Source organism: Triticum dicoccoides, chromosome 6B (assembly GCF_002162155.2).
Source record: "Triticum dicoccoides isolate Atlit2015 ecotype Zavitan chromosome 6B, WEW_v2.0, whole genome shotgun sequence".
Taxonomy (NCBI): domain Eukaryota; kingdom Viridiplantae; phylum Streptophyta; class Magnoliopsida; order Poales; family Poaceae; genus Triticum; species Triticum dicoccoides.
The window spans coordinates 638821870-638846602 of record NC_041391.1 but is presented as its reverse complement, the minus strand read 5'-3'; the positions used below and the strand labels follow the sequence as shown (position 1 = coordinate 638846602).

The 24733-nt window shown below is 43.3% G+C and overlaps 1 protein-coding gene across 1 annotated transcript; it reads right to left on the bottom strand.

The window, feature by feature from the left end:
- Nucleotides 1–3112: 3112 nt before the first annotated feature.
- On the bottom strand, nt 3113–4251 carry LOC119323430 (non-specific lipid-transfer protein-like 1). The gene is made up of 4 exons (XM_037597092.1): nt 3934–4251; nt 3781–3841; nt 3572–3671; nt 3113–3463 (listed from the first exon to the last, which is right to left on the bottom strand). Exons 1-4 carry the CDS (start codon nt 4057–4059, stop codon nt 3382–3384), a joined length of 369 nt encoding a protein of 122 aa, XP_037452989.1. The 5' UTR covers nt 4060–4251; the 3' UTR covers nt 3113–3381.
- Between the last annotated feature and the right edge of the window lie 20482 nt (nt 4252–24733).

Below are 24733 nucleotides of genomic sequence, written 5' to 3'. Positions count from 1 at the left end.
CCCGCCCCATCGCCGCCCCCATGGTGAGCCCCTGTCACCCTGTTTTTTCTGTTTTTTAGTTTAGTTAGTTTTTAGGTTCAATTAATTAAGGTTTTTTAGTTTAGGTTTAGATTTAATTTGTTTAGGCTATTTAGTTTAATTAGTTTAGGTTTAATTAGTTTAGTTAGTTTAGGTTTAATTAGTTTATGTTTAGGTTTAATTTGTTTAGGTTATTTAGTATGATTAGTTTAGGTTTAATTAGTTTAGGTTGTTTAGTTTAGTTAGTTTAGGTTTAATTGGTTTAGGTTTTATAGTTTAGTTAATTTAGGTTTAATTGGTCTAGGTTATTTAGTTTAATTACTTTAGGTTTTTTAGTTTAGGTTTAATTAGTTTAGGTTATTTAGTTTAATTAGTTTAAGTAGTTTTTTCTGTTTTTTAAGAATAAACAAGAAAGATTGAAAAAAAGAAGTAAAAGAAGAAGAGGAGGAAGAAGAAGAGGTGTCGGGGTGTCGTGTCGAGGGGTCGTGGTGTTGGGGTCAGGAGGTCGGAGAGGGCCTATTAACTAATTATATGATAGTTTGGAGCTAAACCTAGGTTATTATGCCATTTTTTACCAGCAGACGGCAAAGGCCTTTGCATCTTTGCCATCCGCTGGCTGACGACAAAGCACGTTGTTAACCACTTAACGGACCTGAACTACCACGTGTGCCGTCCAGGCTCTTTGCCGTCTGTCAGCGGACGACAAAGCCCTTTTTATCTTTGTCGTCCGCCAGCAGACGGCAAAGATGCCTTTGTCGTAGCCTATTCAGCCGGGCCTGTTGCCGTCAGCCATCCATGCATTTGTCGTCAGCCATGGCTGGCGGCAAAGTGCTTGATTCTTGTAGTGTCTCCATCATGATAAGCTTAGGAGAGGACATCCAACCATTGATAGATAAAATTCTGAAGAGGGTTGTTGGCTAGAGAGGCAAGCTTCTCTCCTATAAAGGAAGGCTGGTTCTTTTCCAGGCTTGTCTTGCGAGCATTCTCATTTACCTTCCTTCTATTTTTTAAAGTTTCCCAAATGGGTTGTAGAGTTAATTAGTACTTGAATGGCTCATTGTTTGTGGAATGACTTTGAAGGTTGTAGAAAGCTTCACCTAGCAAATTGGAGGCTTGTTGGTATGAAGAAAGAATTTGGAGGATTGGGTGTTCCCAATCTCCAAGAGCTTAACCTTTGCCTCCCTTGGATCAAATGATACTCTGAGGGGAAGGAAATATTTGGAAGGCTATAATTGATCCTAAATATAGAACCAACAAACCAAATATCTTTACTAGTGCTACTACTAACAGTTATAGATTCTAGAAATGGGTAATGAGTGTGGTTAACACCATCAAGTTTGGTTATAGATGGCTGGTGGGTAATGGAGGAGAAAATTAGATTCTCAGATGATACCTGGTTTGGTACAACCCCTTTATCTGTTCAATTCTATCCATTGTATGTTATTTGTAAAATGAGTCATCCAAAACTATTAGAGATTTGTGATGATTTTCAGGTCAAGCGCACCTTTAGAAGGAATTTTGACAAATGGGTATGAAACAATGGTTCCAACTACTTCAAAATGCTAACACTGTTAGGCCTTGTTTGTTTCAGCTTTAGGAAGCAGATTGGAAAAAATTCAGAAGTTGAAACAAATAGCTATTTGAAACCAGCTTTGCTAATGAATACATACCATTTTCAATGCAATTGCCTGAAGCATGTTAGGTGTATTACAGTGGCAAAGCTGATTCTATAAATCAGCCTTGCTAGTGAAGTGAATCCATAGGCGACTCGAAGCTAACTGAAGCTGAAACAAACATGGCCTTAGTTACACAGGTGACATTGATTCTCTTATTTGGCAGTTAGATAGCAAAGGGCATTATTCCACTAGCTCTTTGTACCATACCATGTCATTAACTTTCCAGGAGTGCGGCCCGTTTATATTCCTTCTCTCTGGAGTTTGAATGTTCCTCCTACAATTCATATATTTCTCTGGCTAATCTTCACAACAAAGTCATGACTAGAGATAATCTCAGGAAGAGGCACATATCAAACCTTTGGATTGTGTATTCGACTCTTAAGATGAATCAGTACATTATTTGATGTTTGAATGTGTAGTCTCTAGTTTTAGTTGGAAAGTAGTTAATGAACGCTTTGGTATCTCTCTAGCCTCTAGGTGTTGATTACCTTTTCATTGCTAAGTTTGGCTCTCTGACAAGAAAAACTTTACCCTAATACTGCATGTGCAGCAACTATGTGGTGTGTTTGGATATATTTTTTGCAAAAATGATCAGATCTATTATAAATATTCATCGGAAGTGCAAAGCATCCCAAACATAAAAAAAATTGCATCGAAGTCCATGGACCACCGAATGACCATCACCGCCGCCAAAATGAGCCGCCAACACGCCGCTATTCTGGAACCCAGTTGGTCACCTCAGCCAGAAGCGGCGGCACCCTAAAGGTTCGACGTGCCCAAATTATCTACGACGTTCTCATGCTAGCAGCTTTCTTTTCATGCTTTTTAGTCCATCTGCGTGTGATGTGCCTTAGTTGTTTCGATTTTGTTTATATGTTTGTTCATTGTCTACTTCTTTTGGACACCTGAACTATGTATGAGCTACTCGTGGTTTCATTCTGGCTAACGGAACCAGGGATCACCTCCCTGTTTCTCTAAAATAGAAGTCGTTCATCCCTCTCGTAAAAGCAACAAAGTACGATCCATGGCCATTATTTCCGTGCTTTGGAATTTATGGAAATGCGGGAATTCAGTGGTCTTCTAGCAAGAATTTGAACATTTGAACATCACAGCTAGAAGATGTGCCGATGACGTCGTTCTTTGGTCAAATGGCTGCTCCAGCAAAGTTAGCAAATTCCCGGCGAGAAAAGGGCCCGGGAAAGGAACGCGTGCTATGCTTGCGGAGAGACCGGAGGTCTCACGACTGGTGCCTACTGCTGCCTGCTGGCCTGCTCGCTTCGCTGCTTTCGATCTCGCGCATGTCTCTAAAAGAATTGCTTAAACTGAGGATTCATCCCCGTACGCTAGGATGTGATACTAATAAGAATGAAGTGTACGATCGCTGTTCCGTTTATAATAATCTAGAATGGGCATGCATCTGAGTAAGAGTAAACGGTGATCCATCGAAAAACCTTTATCATCGTCACATTACACATCGTACCTAGCGTTCTCCTTCCTTCTCAACCAAAGAAAATGAATTTCACTCCAGACACTGAAACTTCGGCTGTTCGTGTGGTGGTTCTAGGTGAACAAACTCTGTTGCCAGCAACAATCCCTCTCACTCTGGTCACACCAAATTGCCATCGCGAACACAACTAGACTCTTTTATTAACCGATCAACGGGGCAAAGGCACGGCAATCCGGCCTTCTACAACTTGGACGGCTTGGGGAAGATGTCCGGCGTGAACTTCTGCGCGGCGCTTATGCTCCCCTTGATCTTCAGCTTACCCCTGCAGAGCACAGCAAATAAGCACGATATAGCCACGATCCTTTAATTTTGGGGGAAAAGCTGCAAATCAGCAGAGAAGTTTGCGATTCTTCTCTTGGCAGTTCTTTACCTGATAAACGCCATCTGCGGGTTCAGCTTGCCGCTGGCGATGGCGAGGAAGTCGTCGTCGGTGAAGGTGAAGGCCGCGTCCGGCGTCCCCTCGTACTTCCCTGCACGCCGAAAACCACAGCAGAGGAAGAATTTTTCAGGAAACACGGCCCAAAAAACCGAAATTCAGAGGCCACACGAGACGAATCGAGCGGCGGGGGGAGCTGGGACCTGTGGAGACGGCGCCCTTCTTGAGGTCCACGACGAAGATCTCCTCGTCGACGCCCATCTTCTGTTATCAGATCGAACCCCCAAGGCCGAGGGCACCAAGCTTTAGGCGGATTCCATGGGGGAAACAGAGGGATAGGAGGATCCTATACATACCTTGGGCGAGATGTTGAGCTGGTAGACGAAGCCGACCTTGTTGGCGATCTCCTTGCCGGCGTCGGTGGCGAGGTGGGCGCTCATCTGCTCCAGGAGCCTGGCCGCCTTGAGCTTGCTCGCCTCCATCGCGGCGCGCGGGACTACGAATTTGGGGACTGGGGAAGGGGGGAGGCTGGAGATGGGGTTGGATCTTGGGACTGTAGGAGATGATGCTCCTCGCCCTCTATAATGGCTCCAACCACCGGGGATGGGAGGGGAGGGGAGACGTGCAGGTACGGGAGTCGCCTCGGCTGGGGCTGGGGTGGCTCTGTTGCGGTGGTTAGTCGTTGGCGCCCATAACTTGCATTTGCTCGCAAGATTACAAGATTGGATTGCAACAATCGGGACGGACAGTTCACGCAACTTGTAGCTGTCAAAAATCGAAGTTTCAGAATTGCAGGATACCGTGGCCGTCGGAGCGACTGGACGGCAACACGCCGTACACGGAGCTAAAGGAGTTTCTAGATGGAACAAAATAGATTTTATTCCTCACATAGTCGCGGTATCGTTTACGAGCAAATGAGAAATAAAGCCGGGGGTCGACGCAAGAACTAGAAGATCTGGAGCTAAAGGAGTTTCTAGCTAGTTCATCTCCTATTTGATTGGCTTTATCGCAAAAAAAAAAAAGCTATTTGATTGGCTTTTCGGAAGACATGCTCGTAAGGGAATCTCCAACGCCGACCCCCAAAACGGACACGGTATCTGTTTGCGGATGCGGATGGATGGGTCCATGGACAGTGATACGGGAGCCAGCCGTCCAACCATGCCATGTACATTTTAAACCAGATTTGAACAAATCGGACGAATTACATGCAAACCAGATGATTTTCATCTAAACCGGAGCACGGTCATTACATGTTTGACATATTTCATTAAACAAAAGTGGCCGGACCTAAACCTAGTCTAAATCTACGGCGACACCCATCCTCCAAGTCCTTGTTGTTCCCTTTCGTGCACATGTCGGATTACCGTGTCCATGTCCGCGGAGATGAGACTCGCGAAGTGAAGTGTGGTCACCGGCGAGGAAGATTGGGACATGAGACACAGACCGGCCCACCTGGGACTCGAGGCCCTGCCACCTCTCATGCCCTACTCCTCCTTCTCGGAGTTTGTGACTTGCCCGTCGCTAGTGGACGCGAGCTCGATGACAGACGAACGGAACAGCCTCGTCATCGTACCGACTCCAACGAAGCACAGTTGGTGTCACGAACGACACATAATTGCCGGCGTTCTCGTCCGTGAGCCAGCACCGCCTCCGCGTCCGACTGCATCGCGACCGTGTTGCAGCCGGCGGACCACGCTAAAAGTGCAACTAATCCCCGGATAGTTTTGCTAATTCATAACAACACATACATCATTGAACTAATGCATATTCAAAGATTATTTCAGTAAAGTTCAATGTAGGTATGGCAAAGAAATGAGAATGGGACCCCTCAAATTGCAAAGAACATGGATTGGCAAAAGGCTTCAAGACTCTACATTTTTGGTAAAGTGATCCAAGATCATATTGAGCCCATACAAAAGCCAATACTATTAAAAGCGATGAGGTTTGGATCATGACTCATTTGCTCAATCGCTTAAAGATATTGCTCCAAAACTCTCAGCCACACCCTCACAATCCAATATGTCTAAAAATCTAAAGTTATTCTCGGTCCCACCGAAACACATACAGCCAGACCCACCGAGATACATCAAACAGAGCCACTGCCTAAACCGGAGAAACTCGGTCTCACTGAGATGACATTCGGTCCCACTGAAGTGTGCATGCCAACCTTTTGTGACCCTTTGTTTTCATCTCGGAATTACCAAGTGAAACCAATGGGAATTACCGAAGTGAGGAAAGTGCTTAGGTCATCACTAATCGGTCCCACCGAGTGGATTCATACTGTCTCACCGAAAATGTGTGAAATTCAAGCCTTTTGCACTGGTCGGTCTCACCAAGTTCTTCACCTAGTCCCACCGAGTTGTGCATAAAGTGTTGGGGAACGCGGTAATTTCAAAAAAATCCTACGATCACACAAGATCTATCTAGGTGATGCAAATCAACGAGAGGGGAGAGTGTGTCCACGTACCCTCGTAGATCGAAAGCGAAGGGTTTCAATAATGCGGTTGATGTAGTCGAACTTCTTCGCGATCCAACCGATCAAGTACCAAACGCACGGCACCTCCGCGTTCAACACACGTTCAGCTTGATGACGTCCCTCGTACTCTTGATCCAGTTGAGGCCGAGGGAGAGTTTCGTCAGCACGACGGCGTGGTGACGGTGATGATGAAATTACCAGTGTAGGGCTTCGCCTAAGCACTACGACGATATGACCGAGGTGTGTAACTGTGGAGGGGGCACCGCACACGGCTAAAAGATCAACTTGTGTTATCTGTTGTGCCTTTGGGGTGCCCCCTTGCCCCCCTATATAAAGGAGGGGAGGAGGAGACCAACCAACAAGGGGCGCACCAGGGAGAGGGGAGTCCTACTAGGACTCCAGTCCTAGTAGGATTCGGCCCCACCCTTTTTTTCCTTCTACCGGAGGGGGAAAAGGGGAAGGAGAGGGAGTAGGAAAAGGAAAGGGGGTGGTGCCCCCTTCCCAAGTCCAATTCGGCCTCCTCCCTTGTGGGGGCGCACCAACCCCTTGTGGGCTAGTTAGCCTCCCTCCTATGGCCCATAAGGCCCACATCTTTCCCCGGGGATTCCGTAACCTCCCGGTACTCCGGAAAAATGCCTGAATCACTCAGAACCATTCCGATGTCTGAATGCAACCTTCCAATATATGAATCTTTACCTCTCGACCATTTCGAGACTTCTCATCATGTCCGTGATCTCATCCGGGACTCCAAACAAACTTCGGTCATCAAATCACATAACTCATAATACAAATCATCATCGAACGTTAAACATGCGGACCCTACGGGTTCGAGAACTATGTAGACATGATCGAGACACATCTCTGATCAATAACCAATAGCGGAACCTAGATGCTCATATTGGCTCCTACATATTCTATGAAGATCTTTATCGGTTAAACCGCATAACAACATACGTTGTTCCCTTTGTCATCAGTATGTTACTTGCCCGAGATTCGATCGTCTGTATCATCATACCTAGTTCAATCTCGTTACCGACAAGTCTCTTTACTCGTTCTGTAATGCTTCATTCCGCAACTAACTCATTAGTCACATTGCTTGCAAGGCTTATAGTGATGAGCATTACCGAGAGGGCCCAGAGATATCTCTCCGATACACAGACTGACAAATCCTAATCTCGATCTATGCCAACCCAACAAACAGCTTCAGAGACACCTGTAGAGCACCTTTATAATCACCCATTTACGTTCTGATGTTTGGTAGCACACAAAGTGTTCCTCCGGTATTCGGGAGTTGCATAATCTCATAGTCTGAGGAACATCTATAAGTCATGAAGAGAGCAGTAGCAATGAAACTGTAACCATCATAATGCTAAGCTAACGGATGGGTCATGTCCATCACGTCATTCTCCTAATGATGTGATCCCGTTTATCAAATAACAACACATGTCTATGGTTAGGAAACTTAACCATCTTTGATTAACGAGCTAGTCAAGTAGAGGCATACTAGGGACTATATGTTTTGTCTATGTGTTCACACATGTACTAAGTTTCCGGTTATACAATTCTAGCATGAATAATAAACATCTATCATGAATTAAGGAAATAAATAATAACTTTATTATTGCCTCTAGGGCATATTTCCTTCAGTCTCCCACTTGCACTAGAGTCAATAATCTAGTTCACATCACCATGTGATTTAACACCAATATTCACATCTGTATGTGATTAACACCCATAGTTCACATCGTCATGTGACCAACACCCAAAGGGTTTACTATAGTCAATAATCTAGTTCACATCGCTATGTGATTAACACCCAAAGAGTACTAAGGTGTGATCGCTATGTGATTAACACCCAAAGACAAATATTTCCTTATTCCTCACTAAGGATAATTTTGACCGTTGTCCAGTGATCTACTCTTAGATCACTATTGTACCCCCTTGCAAAAACTCATGGCAAGGTACACAATAGGTCTGGTACACAGCACAACATACTTTATAGATCCTATGACTGTGGCATAGGGAATGACTTTCACTCTCTTTCTATCTTCTGACGTGGTCGGGCTTTGAGTCTTACTCAACTTTACACCTTGTAATACAAACAAGAATTACTTCTTTGACTGATCCATTTTGAACTTTTTCAAAAACTTGTCAATGTATTTACTCATTAAAAAAATCTTATCAAGCGTCTTGATCTATCTCGATAGATCTTGATGCCCAATTTGTAAGTAGCTTCACTGAGGTCTTTCAATGAAAAACTCTTATTCAAGTATCCCTTTATGCTATCCATAATTTCTATATCATTTCCAATAAACAATATGTCATCCACATATAATATTAGAAATGCTACAGAGCTCCCACTCACTTTCTTGTAAATACAGGCTTCTCCAAAAGTCTGCATAAAACCACATGCTTTGATCACACCATCAAAGCGTTTATTCCAACTCCGAGAGGCTTGCACCAGTCCATAAATGGATCGCTGGAGCTTGCACACTTTGTTAGCTCCCTTTGGATCGAAAAAACCTTCTGGTTGCATCATATACATCTCCGCTTTAAGAAATATCCATTTAAGGAATGCAGTTTTTATATCCATTTGCCAGATTTCATAAAATATGGCAATTTTCTAACATGACTCGGACGGATTAAAGCATCGCTATAGTTGAGAAAATCTCATTGTAGTCAACACCTTGAACTTGTTGAAAACCTTTTGCGACAAGCCGAGCTTTGTAGATAGTAACACTACTATCAGCGTCCGTCTTCCACTTGAAGATCCATTTATATTCTATGGCTTGCCGATCATCGGGCAAGTCCACCAAAGTCCACACTTTGTTCTCATACATGGATCCCATCTCAGATTTCATGGCCTCAAGCCATTTCGCGGAATCTGGGCTCATCATCGCTTCCTCATAGTTCGTAGGTTCATCATGGTCTAGTAACATGACTTCCAGAATAGGATTACTGTACCATTCTGGTGCGGACCATACTCTGGAAGACCTACGAGGTTCTGTAGTAACTTGATCTGAAGTTTCATGATCATCATCATGAGCTTCCTCACTAATTGGTGTAGGAATCACTGGAACTGATTTCGGTGATGAACTACTTTCTAGTCCAGGAGAAGGTACAATTACCTTCCTCCCACTCACTTCTTTCGAGAGAAACTCCTTCTCTAGAAAGGATCCATTCTTAGCAACGATCTTGCCTTCCGATATGTGATAGAAGGTGTACCCAACAGTTTCCTTTGGGTATTCTATGAAGACACATTTCTCCGATTTGGGTTCAAGCTTATCAGGTTGAAGCTTTTTCATATAAGCATCGAAGCCCCAAACTTTAAGAAACGACAACTTTGGTTTCTTGCCAAACCACAGTTCATAAGGCATCATCTCAACGGATTTTGATGGTGCCCTATTTAAAGTGAATGCACCTGTCTCTAATGCATAACCCCAAAACAATAGTGGTAACCCGGTAAGAGACATCATAGATCGCACCATATCTAATAAAGTGTGGTTATGACATTCGGACACACCATTACGCTGTGGTGTTCCATGTGGCGTGAGCTGTGAAACTATTCCTCATTGTTTTAAATGAAGGCCAAACTCGTAACTCAAATATTCTCCTCTATGATCAGATCGTAGAAACTTTATTTTCTTGTTACGATGATTCTCCACTTCACTCTGAAATTCTTTGATCTTTTCAAATGTTTCAGACTTGTGTTTCATTAAGTAGATATACCCATATCCGCTCAAATCATCTGTGAAGGTCAGAAAATAATGATACCCGCCACGAGCATCAACACTCATTGGACCGCATACATCGGTATGTATTATTTCCAATAAGTCACTAGCTCGTTCCATTATTCCGGAGAACGGAGATTTAGTCATCTTGCCCATAAGGCACGGTTCGCAAGCATCAAATGACTCATAATCAAGTGATTCCAAAAGTCCACTTTTATGGAGTTTCTTCATGCGCTTTACACCGATATGACCCAAATGGTAGTGCCACAAATATGTTGCACTATCATTATCAACTTTGCATCTTTTGGCATCAATATTATGAATATGTGTATCATCACGATCAAGATTCAATAAACCATCAACATTGGGTGTATGACCATAGAAGGTTTTATTCATGTAAACAGAATAACAATTTATTTTCTGTCTTAGATGAATAATCGTATCGCAATAAACATGATCTAATCATATTTATGCTCAATGCAAACACCAAATAACATTTATTTAGGTTCAACACTAATCTCGAAAGTATAGGGAGTGCGCGATGATGATCATATCAATCTTGGAACCACTTCCAACACACATCGTCACTTCACCCTGAACTAGTCTCTATTTATTCTGTAACTCCTATTTCGAGTTACTAATATTAGCAACCGAACAAGTATCAATAACCTGTAAGGTACACATCAATAACCTATATATCAAATATACCCTTGTTCACTTTGCCATCCTTCTTATCCACCAAATATTCAAGGCATTTCCGCTTCCAGTGACCATTTCCTTTGCAGTAGAAGCACCCAGTTTCAGGCATTGGTCTAGCTTTGGGCTTCTTCACAGGAGTGACAACTTGCTTGCCATTCATCTTGAAGTTCCCTTTCCCTCCCTTTGGCCTTTACTTGAAACTAGTGGTCTTGTTTAATCATCAACACTTGATGCTTTTCCTTGATTTCTACCTTCATCGATTTCAGCATCACGAAGAGCTCGGGAATTTCTTTCGTCATCCCTTGCATATTATAGTTCATCACAAAGTTCCAGTAACTTGGTGATGGTGACTAGAGAACTCTATCAATCAATATCTTATTTGGAAGATTAACTCCCACTTGATTCAAGCGATTGTAGTACTCAGACAATCTGAGCACATGCTCACTACTTGAGCTATTCTCCTCCATCTTATAGCTATAGAATTTGTTGGAGACTTCATATCTCTCAACTCGGGTATTTGCTTGAAATATTAATGTCAACTCCTGGAACATCTCATATGGTCCATGACATTCAAAAATGTCTTTGAAGTCCCGATTCTAAGCCGTAAAGCATGGTGCACTAAATTATCAAGTAGTCATCATATTGAGCTAGGCAAACGTTCATAACGTCTGCATCTGCTCCTGCAATTGGTCTGTCACCTAGCGGTGTATCAAGCACATAATTCTTCTGTGCAGCAATGAGGATAAACCTCAGATCACGGACCCAGTCTGCATCATTGCTACTATCATCTTTCAACTTAGTTTTCTCTAGGAACATATAAAAACATAGGGAAGCTATAACGCGAGCTATTGATCTACAACATAATTTGCAAAATACTATCAGTACTAAGTTCATGATAAACTAAAGTTCAATTAATCATATTACTTAAGAACTCCCAGTTAGATAGACATCCCTCTAGTCATCTAAATGATTACGTGATCCAAATCAACTAAACCGTGTCCGATCATCACGTGAGATGGAGTAGTTTTCAATGCTGAACATCACTATGTTGATCATATCTACTATATGATTCACGCTCGACCTTTCGGTATCCAGTGTTCTGAGGCCATATCTGCATATGCTAGGCTCGTCAAGTTTAACCCGAGTATTCTGCATGTGCAAAACTGGCTTGCACCCGTTGTATGTGAACGTAGAGCTTATCACACCCGATCATCACGTGGTGTCTCTGTTGGGGAACGTAGAAGAAATTCAAAATTTTCCTACGTGTCACCAAGATCTATCTATGGAGAAACCAGCAACGAGGGGAAGGAGAGTGCATCTACATACCCTTGTAGATCGCTAAGCGGAAGCGTTCAAGAGAACGGGGTTGAAGGAGTCGTACTCGTCGTGATCCAAATCACCGGAGATCCTAGTGCCGAACGGACGGCACCTCCGCGTTCAACACACGTACAGCCCGGTGACGTCTCCCATGCCTTGATCCAGCAAGGAGAGAGGGAGAGGTTGAGGAAGACTCCATCCAGCAGCAGCACGACGGCGTGGTGGTGGTGGAGGAGCGTGGCAATCCTGCAGGGCTTCGCCAAGCATCTGCGGGAGAGGAGGAGGTGTCACGGGAAGGAGGGAGGCACCAGGGCTTCAGGTATGGCTGCCCTCCCTCCCCTCCACTATATATACGGGCAAGGGAGAGGGGGAGGTGCAGCCTTGCCCCTTCCTCCAAGGAAGGGGTGCGGCCAAGAGGGGGGGAGGAGTCCATCCTCCCCAAGGCACCTCGGAGGTGCCTTCCCCCTTGAGGACTCTCCCCTTTTTCTTATATCTTGGCGCATGGGCCTCTTGGGGCTGGTGCCCTTGTCCCATATAGGCCAAGGCGCACCCCCTACAGCCCATGTGGCCCCCCGGGGCAGGTGGACCCCCGGACCCCTTTCGGCACTCCCGGTACAATACCGATAAAGTGCGAAACTTTTCCGGCGACCAAAATAAGACTTCCCATATATAAATCTCCTCGTGACGTCCGGGATCTCATCCAGGACTCCGAACAACATTCGGTAACCACATACAAACTTCCTTTATAACCCTAGCATCATCGAACCTTAAGTGTGTAGACCCTACGGGTTCGGGAACCATGCAGACATGACCGAGACAACTCTCCGGCCAATAACCAACTGCGGGATCTGGATACCCATGGTGGCTCCCACATGTTCCACGATGATCTCATCGGATGAACCACGATGTCAAGGACTCAATCAATCCCGTATACAATTCCCTTTGTCCAACGGTATTGTACTTGCCCGAGATTCGATCGTCGGTATACCGATACCTTGTTCAATCTCGTTACCGGCAAGTCTCTTTACTCGTTCCATAACACATCATCCCATGATCAACCCCTTGGTCACATTGTGCACATTATGATGATGTCCTACCGAGTGGGCCCAGAGATACCTCTCCGTTTACACGGAGTGACAAATCCCAGTCTCGATTCGTGCCAACCCAACAGACACCTTCGGAGATACCTGTAATGCACCTTTATGGCCACCCAGTTACGTTGTGACGTTTGGTACACCCAAAGCATTCCTACGGTATCCGGGAGTTGCACAATCTCATGGTCTAAGGAAAAGATACTTGACATTAGAAAAGCTTTAGCATACGAACTACACGATCTTTGTGATAGGCTTAGGATTGGGTCTTGTCCATCACATCATTCTCCTAATGATGTGATCTCGTTATCAATGACATCCAATGTCCATGGTCAGGAAACCGTAACCATCTATTGATCAACGAGCTAGTCAACTAGAGGCTTACTAGGGACATGGTGTTGTCTATGTACCCACACATGTATATGAGTTTCCTATCAATACAATTATAGCATGGATAATAAACGATTATCATGAACAAGGAAATATAATAATAACTTATTTATTATTGCCTCTAGGGCATATTTCCAACAATCTCCCACTTGCACTAGAGTCAATAATCTAGTTCACATCACCATGTGATTAACACTGATAGGTCACATCGGCATGTGACCAACATCCAAAGAGTTTACTAGTGTCATTAAACTAGTTCACATCATCATGTGATTAAGACTCAATGAGTTCTGGCGTTTGATCATGTTTTGCTTGTGAGAGAGGTTTTAGTCAACAGGACTGCAACAATCAGATCCGTATGTACTTCGCAATTCTCTATGTCATATTGTAAATGCTGCTTCCACGCTCCACTTGGAGCTATTCCAAATGGTTGTTCCACTATACGTATCCGGTTTGCTACTCAGAGTCACTCGGATAGGTGTTAAAGCTTGCATCGACGTAACCCTTTACGCCGAACTCTTTATCACCTCCATAATCGAGAAACATGTCCTTATTTACTCGAAGGACAATTTTGACCGCTGTCCAATGATCCATTCCTGGATCATTCTTGTACCCCTTGACTGACTCATGGCAAGGCACACTTCCGGTGCGGTACACAGCATAGCATACTATAGAGCCTATGTCTGAAACATAGGGGACGACCTTCGTCCTTTGTCTCTCTTCTACCGTGGTCAAGCTTTAACTCTTAACTTCATACCTTACAACTCAGGCAAGAACTCCTTCTTTGACTGATCCATCTTGAACTCCTTCAAGATCACGTCAAGGTATGTGCTCATTTGAAAGTACTATTGAGCGTTTTTGATCTATCCTCGTAGATCTTGATGCTCAATGCTCAAGTAACTTAATCCAGGTTTTCTAATTGAAAAACACTTTTCAAATAACCCTACATGCTTTCCAGAAATTCTACATCATTTCTGATCAACAACATATACTCATCAGAAATTCTATAGTGCTCCCACTCACTTCTTTGGAAATACAAGTTTCTCATAAACTTTGTATAAACCCAAAATCTTTGATCATCTTATCAAAGTGCATATTCCAACTCCGAGATGCTTACTCCAGTCCATGGAAGGATCGTTGGAGCTAGCATACCTTTTAGCATCCTTAGGATCGACAAAACTTTTCTGATTGTATCACATACAACCTTTCCATACGAAGACTGGTAAGGAAACTCGTTTTGACATCCATCTGCCAGATTTCATAAATGCAGCTAATGCTAACATGATTCCGACGGACTTAAGCATCGCTACGGATGAGAAAATCTCATCGTAGTCAACTCCTTGAACTTGTGAAAAACTCATCGCCACAAGTCGAGCTTCATAGACGGTGACATTACCGTCCACGTCCGTCTTCTTCTTAAAGATCCATTTATCTCAATGGCTTGCCGATCATCGGGCAAGTCTACCAAAGTCCATGCTTTGTTCTGATACATGGATCCTATCTCGGATTTCATGGCTTCTAACCATTTGTCGGAATTTGGGCCCACCATCGCTTCTCCATAGCTCGTAGGTTCATTGTTGTCTAGCAACATGACCTTCAAGACATGATTACTGCACCACTCTGAAGTAGTACGCATCCTTGTCACCCTACAAGGTACGGTAGGACTTGATCCAAAACTTCATGATCATTATCATAACCTTCTACTTCAATTGGTGTAGGCGCCACAGGAACAACTTCCTGTGCCCTGCTACACACTTGTTGAAGTGACGGTTCAATAACCTCATCAAGTCTCCACCATCCTCCCACTCAATTCTTTCGAGAGAAACTTTTCCTCGAGAAAGGACCCGTTTTAAGAAACAATCCCTATTGCTTTTGGATCTGAATTAGGAGGTATACCCAACTGTTTTGGGTGTCCTATGAAGATGCATTTTATCCACTTTGGGTTCGAGCTTATCAACCTGAAACTTTTTCACATAAGCGTTGCAGCCCCAAACTTTTAAGAAACGACAGCTTAGGTTTCTCTAAACCATAGTTCTTACGGTGTCATCTCAACGGAATTACGTGGTGCCCTATTAAAGTGAGTGCGGTTGTCTCTAATGCCTATCCCATGAATGATAGTGGTAATTCAATAAGAGACATCATGGTACGCACCATATCCCATAGGGTGCACCTATGATGTTTGGACACACCATCACACTATGGTGTTCCAGGCGGTATTAATTGTGAAACAGTTTCCACAATGTCTTAATTGCGTGCCAAAGCTCGTAACTCAGATACTCATCTCGATGATCATATCATTGACATTTTATCCTATTGTCACAATGATCTTCAACTTCACTCTGAAATTACTTGAACCATTCAATAATTCAGTCTTGTGTTTCATCACGTAAATGTACTCAACATCTACTTGAATCATCTGTGAAGTAAGAACATAACGATATTCACTGCATGCCTCAGCACTCATTGGACTGCACACATTAAAATGTGTTGCTTCCAACAAGTTGCTGTCTTGTTCCATCTTACTGAAAACGAGGCTTTTTAGTCATCTTGCCCATGTGGTATGATTTGCATATCTCAAGTGATTCAAAATCAAGTGAGGCCAAACGATCCATCTGCATGGAGTTTCTTCATGCGTATACACCAATAGACATGGTTCGCATGTCTCAAACTTTTCAAAAACGAGTGAGTCCAAAGATCCATCAACATGGAGCTTCTTCATGCGTTTTATACCAATATGACTTACATGGCAGTGCCACAAGTAAGTGGTACTATCATTACTATCTTATATCTTTTGGCATGAAAATGTGTATCACTACGATCGAGATTCAATAAACCATTCTTTCAGGTGCAAGACCATTGAAGGTATTATCCAAATAAATAGAGTAACCATTATTCTCCTCATATGAATAACCGTATTGCGATAGACATAATCCAATCATGTCTATGCTCAACGCAAACACCAAATGACAATTATTCAGGTTTAATACTAATCTTGATGGTAGAGGGAGCGTGCGATGTTTGATCACATCAAACTTGGAAACACTTCCAACACATATCGTCAGCTCACCTTTAGCTAGTCTCCGTTTATTCCGTAGCTTTTATTTCGAGTTACTAACACTTAGCAACCGAACCGGTATCTAATACCCCGGTGCTACTAGGAGTACTAGTAAAGTACACATTAACATAATGTATATCCAATATACTTCTATCGACCTTGCCAGCCTTCTTATCTACCAAGTATCTAGGGTAATTCTGCTCCAGTGGCTGTTCCCCTTATTACAGAAGCACTTAGTCTCGGGTTTGGGTTCAACCCTGGGTTTCTTCACTAGAGCAGCAGCTGATTTGCCGTTTCATGAAGTATCCCTTCTTGCCCTTGCCCTTCATGAAACTAGTGGTTTCACCAACCATCAACAATTGATGCTCCTTCTCGATTTCTACTTTCGTGGTGTCAAACATCGCGAATACCTCAAGGATCATCATATCTATCCCTGATATGTTATAGTTCATCACGAAGCTCTAGCAGCTTGGTGGCAATGACTTTGGAGAAACATCACTATCTCATCTGGAAGATCAACTCCCACTCGATTCAAGTGATTGTTGCACTCAGACAATCTGAGCACAAGCTCAACGATTGAGCTTTTCTCCCTTAGTTTGCAGGCTAAGAAAATCGTCGGAGGTCTCATACCTCTTGACGTGGGCACGAGCCTGAAATCCCAATTTCAGCCCTCAAAACATCTCATATGTTCCGCGACGTTTCGAAAACGTCTTTGGTGCCTCTACTCTAAACCATTTAACTGAACTATCATGTAGTTATCAAAACGTGTATGTCCGATGTTCGCAACATCCAGAAACGACGTTTGGGGTTCAGCACACTGAGCGGTGCATTAAGGACATAAGCTTTTACTGTCCGCATAATCGCTACTGTCAACTTTCAACTATATTTTCTCTAGGAACATATCTAAACAGTGGAACTAAAGCAAGAGCTTATGACATAATTTGCAAAGATCTTTTGACTATGTTCAGGATAATTAAGTTCATCTTATGAACTCCCACTCAGATAGACATCCCTCTGGTCATCTAAGTGATTACATGATCCGAGTCAACTAGGCCGTGTCCGATCATCACGTGAGACGGACTAGTCATCATCGGTGAACATCTTCATGTTGATCGTATCTACTATACGACTCATGCTCGACCTTTCGGTCTCCGTGTTCCGAGGCCATGTCTGTACATGCTAGGCTCGTCAAGTTAACCCTAAGTGTATTGCATGTGTAAATCTGTCTTACACCCGTTGTATGTGAACGTAAGGATCTATCACACCCGATCATCACGTGGTGCTTCGAAGCGACGAACTTTAGCAACGGTGCATAGTTAGGGGAGAACACTTCTTGAAATTGGTGTAAGGGATCATCTTATTTACTACCGTCGTTCTAAGTAAACAAGATGCATAAACATAATAAACATCACATGCAATTATATAGTAGTGACATGATATGGCCAATATCATATAGCTCCATTGATCTCCATCTTCGGGGCTCCATGATCATCATCGTCACCGGCATGACACCATGATCTCCATCATCATGATCTCCATCATCATGTCTTCATGAAGTTGTCTCGCCAACTATTACTTCTACTACTATGGCTACCGGTTAGCAATAAAGTAAAGTAATTACATGGCGTTGTTTAATGACACGCAGGTCATACAATAAATTTAAGACAACTCCTATGGCTCCTGCCGGTTGTCATACTCATCGACATGCAAGTCGTGAATCCTATTACAAGAACATGATCAATCTCATACATCACATATCATTCATCACATTCTTCTTGGCCATATCACATCACAAAGCATACCCTGCAAAAACAAGTTAGACGTCCTCTAATTGTTGTTTGCATGTTTTACGTGGCTGCTATGGGTTTCTAGCAAGAACGTTTCTTACCTACGCAAAACCACAACGTGATATGCCAATTGCTATTTACCCTTCATAAGGACCCTTTTCATCGAATCCGTTCCGACTAAAGTGGGAGAGACTGGCACCCGCTAGCCACCTTATGCACCAAGTGCATGTCAGTAGGTGGAACCTGTCTCACATAAGAGTACGTGTAAGGTCGGTCCGGGCCGCTTCATCCCACAATACCGTCGAAACAAGATTGGACTAGTAACGGTAAGCATATTGAACAAAATCAATGCACACAACTACTTTGTGTTCTACTCGTGCAAAGAATCTACGCAATAGACCTAGCTCTGATACCACTGTTGGGGAACGTAGCAGAAGTTCAAAATTTTCCTACGTGTCACCAAGATCTATCTATGGAGAAACCAGCAACGAGGGGAAGGAGATTGCATCTACATACCCTTGTAGATCGCTAAGCGAAAGCGTTCAAGAGAACGGGGTTGAAGGAGTCGTACTCGTCGTGATCCAAATCACCGGAGATCCTAGTGCCGAACGGACGGCACCTCCGCGTTCAACACACGTACAGCCCGGTGACGTCTCCCATGACTTGATCCAGCAAGGAGAGAGGGAGAGGTTGAGGAAGACTCCATCCAGCAGCAGCACGATGGCGTGGTGGTGGTGGAGGAGCGTGGCAATCCTGCAGGGCTTCGCCAAGCATCTGCGGGAGAGGAGGAGGTGTCACGGGAGGGAGGGAGGCGCTAGGGCTTCAGGTATGGCTGCCCTCCCTCCCCTCCACTATATATAGGGGCAAGGGAGAGGGGGGAGGCTCAGCCTTGCCCCTTCCTCCAAGGAAGGGGTGCGGCCAAGAGGGGGGGAGTCCATCCTCCCCAAGGCACCTCGGAGGTGCCTTCCCCCTTGAGGACTCTCCCCTTTTTCTTATATCTTGGCGCATGGGCCTCTTGGGGCTGGTGCCCTTGGCCCATATAGGCCAAGGCGCACCCCCTACAGCCCATGTGCCCCCCCGGGGCAGGTGGACCCCCGGACCCCTTTCGGCACTCCCGGTACAATACCGATAAAGTGCGAAAATTTTCCGGCGACCAAAATAAGACTTCCCATATATAAATCTTTACCTCCGGACCATTCCGGAACTCCTCGTGACGTCCGGGATCTCATCCGGGACTTCGAACAACATTCGGTAACCACATACAAACTTCCTTTATAACCCTAGCGTCATCGAACCTTAAGTGTGTAGACCCTACGGGTTCGGGAACCATGCAGACATGACCAAGACAACTCTCCGGCCAATAACCAACAACGGGATCTGGATACCCATGTTGGCTCCCACATGTTCCACGATGATCTCATCGGATGAACCACGATGTCAAGGACTCAATCAATCCCGTATACAATTCCCTTTGTCCAACGGTATTGTACTTGCCCGAGATTCGATCGTCGGTATACCGATACCTTGTTCAATCTCGTTACCGGCAAGTCTCTTTACTCGTTCCATAACACATCATCCCGTGATCAACCCCTTGGTCACATTGTGCACATTATGATGATGTCCTACCGAGTGGGCCCAGAGATACCTCTCCGTTTACACGGAGTGACAAATCCCAGTCTCGATTCGTGCCAACCCAACAGACACTTTCGGAGATACCTGTAATGCACCTTTATGGCCACCCAATTACGTTGTGACGTTTGGTACACCCAAAGCATTCCTACGGTATCCGGGAGTTGCACAATCTCATGGTCTAAGGCAAAGATACTTGACATTAGAAAAGCTTTAGCATACGAACTACACGATCTTTGTGCTAGGCTTAGGATTGGGTCTTGTCCATCACATCATTCTCCTAATGATGTGATCCCGTTATCAATGACATCCAATGTCCATGGTCAGGAAACCGTAACCATCTATTGATCAACGAGCTAGTCAACTAGAGGCTTACTAGGGACATGGTGTTGTCTATGTACCCACACATGTATCTGAGTTTCCTATCAATACAATTATAGCATGGATAATAAACGATTATCATGAACAAGGAAATATAATAATAACTTATTTATTATTGCCTCTAGGGTATATTTCCAACAGTCTCAGCATGAAGAACTGTCGCAATGGTGCATACTCATTGAGAACACTTATACCTTGAAATTTAGTAAGGGATCATCCTATAAAGCTACCGCCGTACTAAGAAAAATAAGATGCATAAAAGATAAACATCACATTCAATCAAAATATGTGACATGATATGGCCATCTTTGACAACCCACAAGTATAGGGGATCGCAACAGTTTTCGAGGGTAGAGTATTCAACCCAAATTTATTGATTTGACACAAGGGGAGCCAAAGAATATTCTCAAGTATTAGGAATTGAGTTGTCAATTCAACCACACCTAGATAATTTAATATCTGCAGCAAAGTATTTAGTAGCAAAGTAGTATGGAAGTAACTGTAACGGTAGCAAAAGTAACAGTAGCAGTTTTGTAGTAATTGTAACAGTGGCAACGATAAAGTAACTAAGCAAAGATCAATATGTGAAAAGCTCGTAGGCATTGGATCAGTGATGGATAATTATGTCAGATGTGATTCCTCATGTAATAGTTATAACATAGGGTGACACAGAACTAGCTCCAGTCCATCAATGTAATGTAGGCATGTATTTCGAATATAGTCATACATGCTTATGGAAAAGAACTTGCATGACATCTTTTGTCCAACCCTCCCGTGGCAGCAGGGTCCTATTGGAAACTAAGGGATATTAAGGCCTCCTTTTAATAGAGTACCAAACCAAAGCATTAAAACTTAGTGAATACATGAACTCCTCAAACTATGGTCATCACCGGTAAGTATCCCGATTATCGTCACTTCGGGTTAACGGAACATAACACATAATAGGTGACTATAGACTTGCAAGATAGGACCAAGAACTCACATATATTCATGAGAACATAATAGGTTTAGATCTGAAATCATGGCACTCGGGCCCTAGTGACAAGCATTAAGCATAGCAAAGTCATAGCAACATCAATCTCAAAACATAGTGGATACTAGGGATCAAACCCTAACAAAACTAACTCGATTACATGGTAAATCTCATCCAACCCATCACCGTCCAGCAAGCCTATGATGGAATTACTCACGCACGGTGGTGAGCATCATGAAATTGGTGATGGAGGATGGTTAATGATGACGACGACGACGAATCCCCCTCTCCGGAGCCCCGAACGGACTCCAGATCAGCCCTCCCGAGAGATTTTAGGGCTTGGCGGCGGCTCTGTATCGTAAAACGCGATGAATCCTTCTCTCTAATTTTTTTCTCCCCAAACAGGAATATATGGAGTTGGGGTTGACATCGGTGGAGCATCAGGGGGCCCACGAGGCAGGGGGCGCGCCCTAGGGGGCGGGCGCGCCCCCACCCTCGTGAACAGGGTGTGGGCCCCTGACGTTGATTCTTTCGCCAATATTTTTTATTAATTCCAAAAAGTTGCTCCGTGGATTTTCAGGTCATTCCGAGAACTTTTATTTCTGCACAAAAATAACACCATGGAAGTTCTGCTGAAAACAGCGTCAGTCCGGGTTACTTCCATTCAAATCATGCAAGTTAGAGTCCAAAACAAGGGTAAAAGTGTTTGGAAAAGTAGATACGACAGAGACGTATCAACTCCCCCGAGCTTAAACCTTCGCTTGTCCTCAAGCAATTCAGTTGACAAACTGAAAGTGATAAAGAAAAACTTTTAGAAACTCTATTTGCTCTTGTTGTTGCAAATATGTAAAGCCAACATTCAAGTTTTCAGCAAAGATTATGAACTAAGCATATTCACAATAACACTTAGGTCTCATGTTTACTCATATCAATGGCATAATCAACTAGCGAGCAATAATAATAATTCTTGGATGACAACACTTTCTCAAAACAATCATAATATGATATAGCAAGATGGTATCTTGCTAGCCCTTTCTGAGAACACAAAACATAAATGCAGAGCACCCTTGAAGATCTAGGACTGACTAGACATTGTAATTCATGGTAAAAGAGATCCAGTCATAGTCATACTCAATATAAATTAATAGTAATGCATGCAAATGACAGCGGTGCTCCCCAACTGGTGCTTTTTAATAAGAGGATGATGACTCAACATAAAAGTAAATAGATAGGCCCTTTGCAGAGGGAAGCAGGGATTTGTAGAGGTGCCAGAGCTCAATTTTGAAATAGAGATAAATAATATTTTGAGCGGCATACTTTATTGTCAACATAACAACCAAGAGATCTCTATATCTTCCATTCTACACACATTATAGGCGGTTCCCAAACAGAATGGTAGAGTTTATACTCCCCCTCCACCAACAATCATCAATCCATGGCTTGCCCGAAACAACGGGTGCCTCCAACTAACAACAATCCTGGGGCAGTTTTGTTTGCAATTATTTTGATTTGAGCATGGGACTGGGCATCCCGGTTACCGGCCATTTTCTCGTGAGTGAGGAGCGGAGTCCACTCCTCGTGAGAATAAGCCACCTAGCATGGAAGATATAGACAGCCCTAGTTGATACATGAGTTGTTCGAGCATACAAAACAGAATTTCATTTGAAGGTTTAGAGTTTGGCACATGCAAATTTACTTGGAACGACAGGTAGATACCGCATATATGAAGGTATGGTGGACTCATATGGAATAACTTTGGGGTTTATGGAAGTGGATGCACAAGCAGTATTCCCGCTTAGTACAAGTGAAGGCTAGAAAGAGACTGGGAAGCGACCAACTAGAGAGCGGCAACAGTCATGAACATGCATTAAAATTAATCAACACTGAGTGCAAGCATGAGTAGGATATAATCCAGCATGAACATAAATATCGTGAAGGCTATGTTGATTTTGTTTCAACTACATGCGTGAACATGGGCCAAGTCAATTCACTCAAATCATTCAAAGGAGGATACCACCCTATCATACCACATCACAACCATTTTAATAGCATGTTGGCACGCAAGGTAAACCATTATAAACTCCTAGCTAATTAAGCATGGCATAAGCAACTATAATATCTAATTGTCATTGCAAAGGTGTTTATTCATAATAGGCTAAATCAGGAACGATGAACTAATCATATTTACAAAAACAAGATAGGTCGAGTTCATACCAGCTTCTCTCATCTCAACCAGTCCATCATATATCGTCATTATTGCCTTTCACTTGCACGACCGAACGGTGTGGATAATAATAATAGTGCACGTGCATTGGACTAAGCTCGAATCTGCAAGCATTCAATTCAAGGGAGAAGACAAGGTAATATGGGCTCTTGGCTAAATCAACAATAATGCATACAAGAGCCACTCAACATTTTCATCGTGGTCTTCTCCTCTCGACCCCCAAAGAAAAGAAAAGAAATAAACTATTTACACAGGAAAGCTCCCAACAAGCAAAAGAAGAACGAGAAATCTTTTTGGGTTTTCTTTTAATTAATACTACTACTAGCATGGAAAGTAAACTAACTATTTTTTTGGTTTTTCTTAAGGTTATTCAAACACACAAGAAGAAGGCTTATAAAAGAAAATAAACTAGCATGGATAGTACAATGAAAAAGTATGAGCACCGACAACTAGCATGAGTGTGTGAACATGAATGTAATGTCAGTGAGAAATACGTACTCCCCCAAGCTTAGGTTTTTGGCATAAGTTGGTCTATGGCCACTGCTGGCCTGGCGGATATCCAAAGTCGTAGTCGGGGTTGTACTGAGATGCAGCAGCTATTGCCTCATGAGCTGCAGCTTGGAGGCGAGCTGCCTCCGTCCTCCTCTCGTACTCATTCGCCTCCTCTCTGGTTATAAAGTATCTCCTTTTTGTCTGAAAGTCAAAGAAACCAGGAGCAGGGAGAGCAACATGGACAGTGCGACGTTTGTCAAAGATTAATCGATACTGGAGGAACTGTTCATTCCTCTCAAGAAACTTATGGCTAACCATGGCATTATAATCTAAATAAGCAGGAGGCAACTCCATATCCCTTTCATGTATGGGTATCTCAAGAAAATTAGCTACGCGGGTTGCATAAATCCCACCAAACAAGTCTCCAATTAAACCGTTATTATGCAACCTACGTGCAACGATGGCCCCCAAGTTATATTGTTTATCTCCTAGCACAGCACTCCTGAGAACACTAAGATCAGGAACACACACGTGACATGCCTCATCCTTACCATTTATGCATCTACCTATAAAGAGAGCAAAATAATGTATAGTAGGAAAATGAATGCTCCCTATGGTAGCTTGCGCTATTTCTCTAGATTCCCCCAAAGTGATACTAGCAAGAAATTTTTTAAATTCAGATTTGCGAGGTTCACTAGAACTACCCCATTGCGGGAGTTTACAAGCAGTATTAAAATCTTCTAAGTCCATGGTATAAGATTTATCATAAAGATCAAATAGGACAGTGTGAGAATTGCGTGAAGATGTAAATTTGAACCTTCTCACAAAGGAATCAGTTAAATGGTAATATTGAGGGCACATATCTTGCATGAAGTCCTCAAGATCAGCATTACGCACATATGCATCAAATT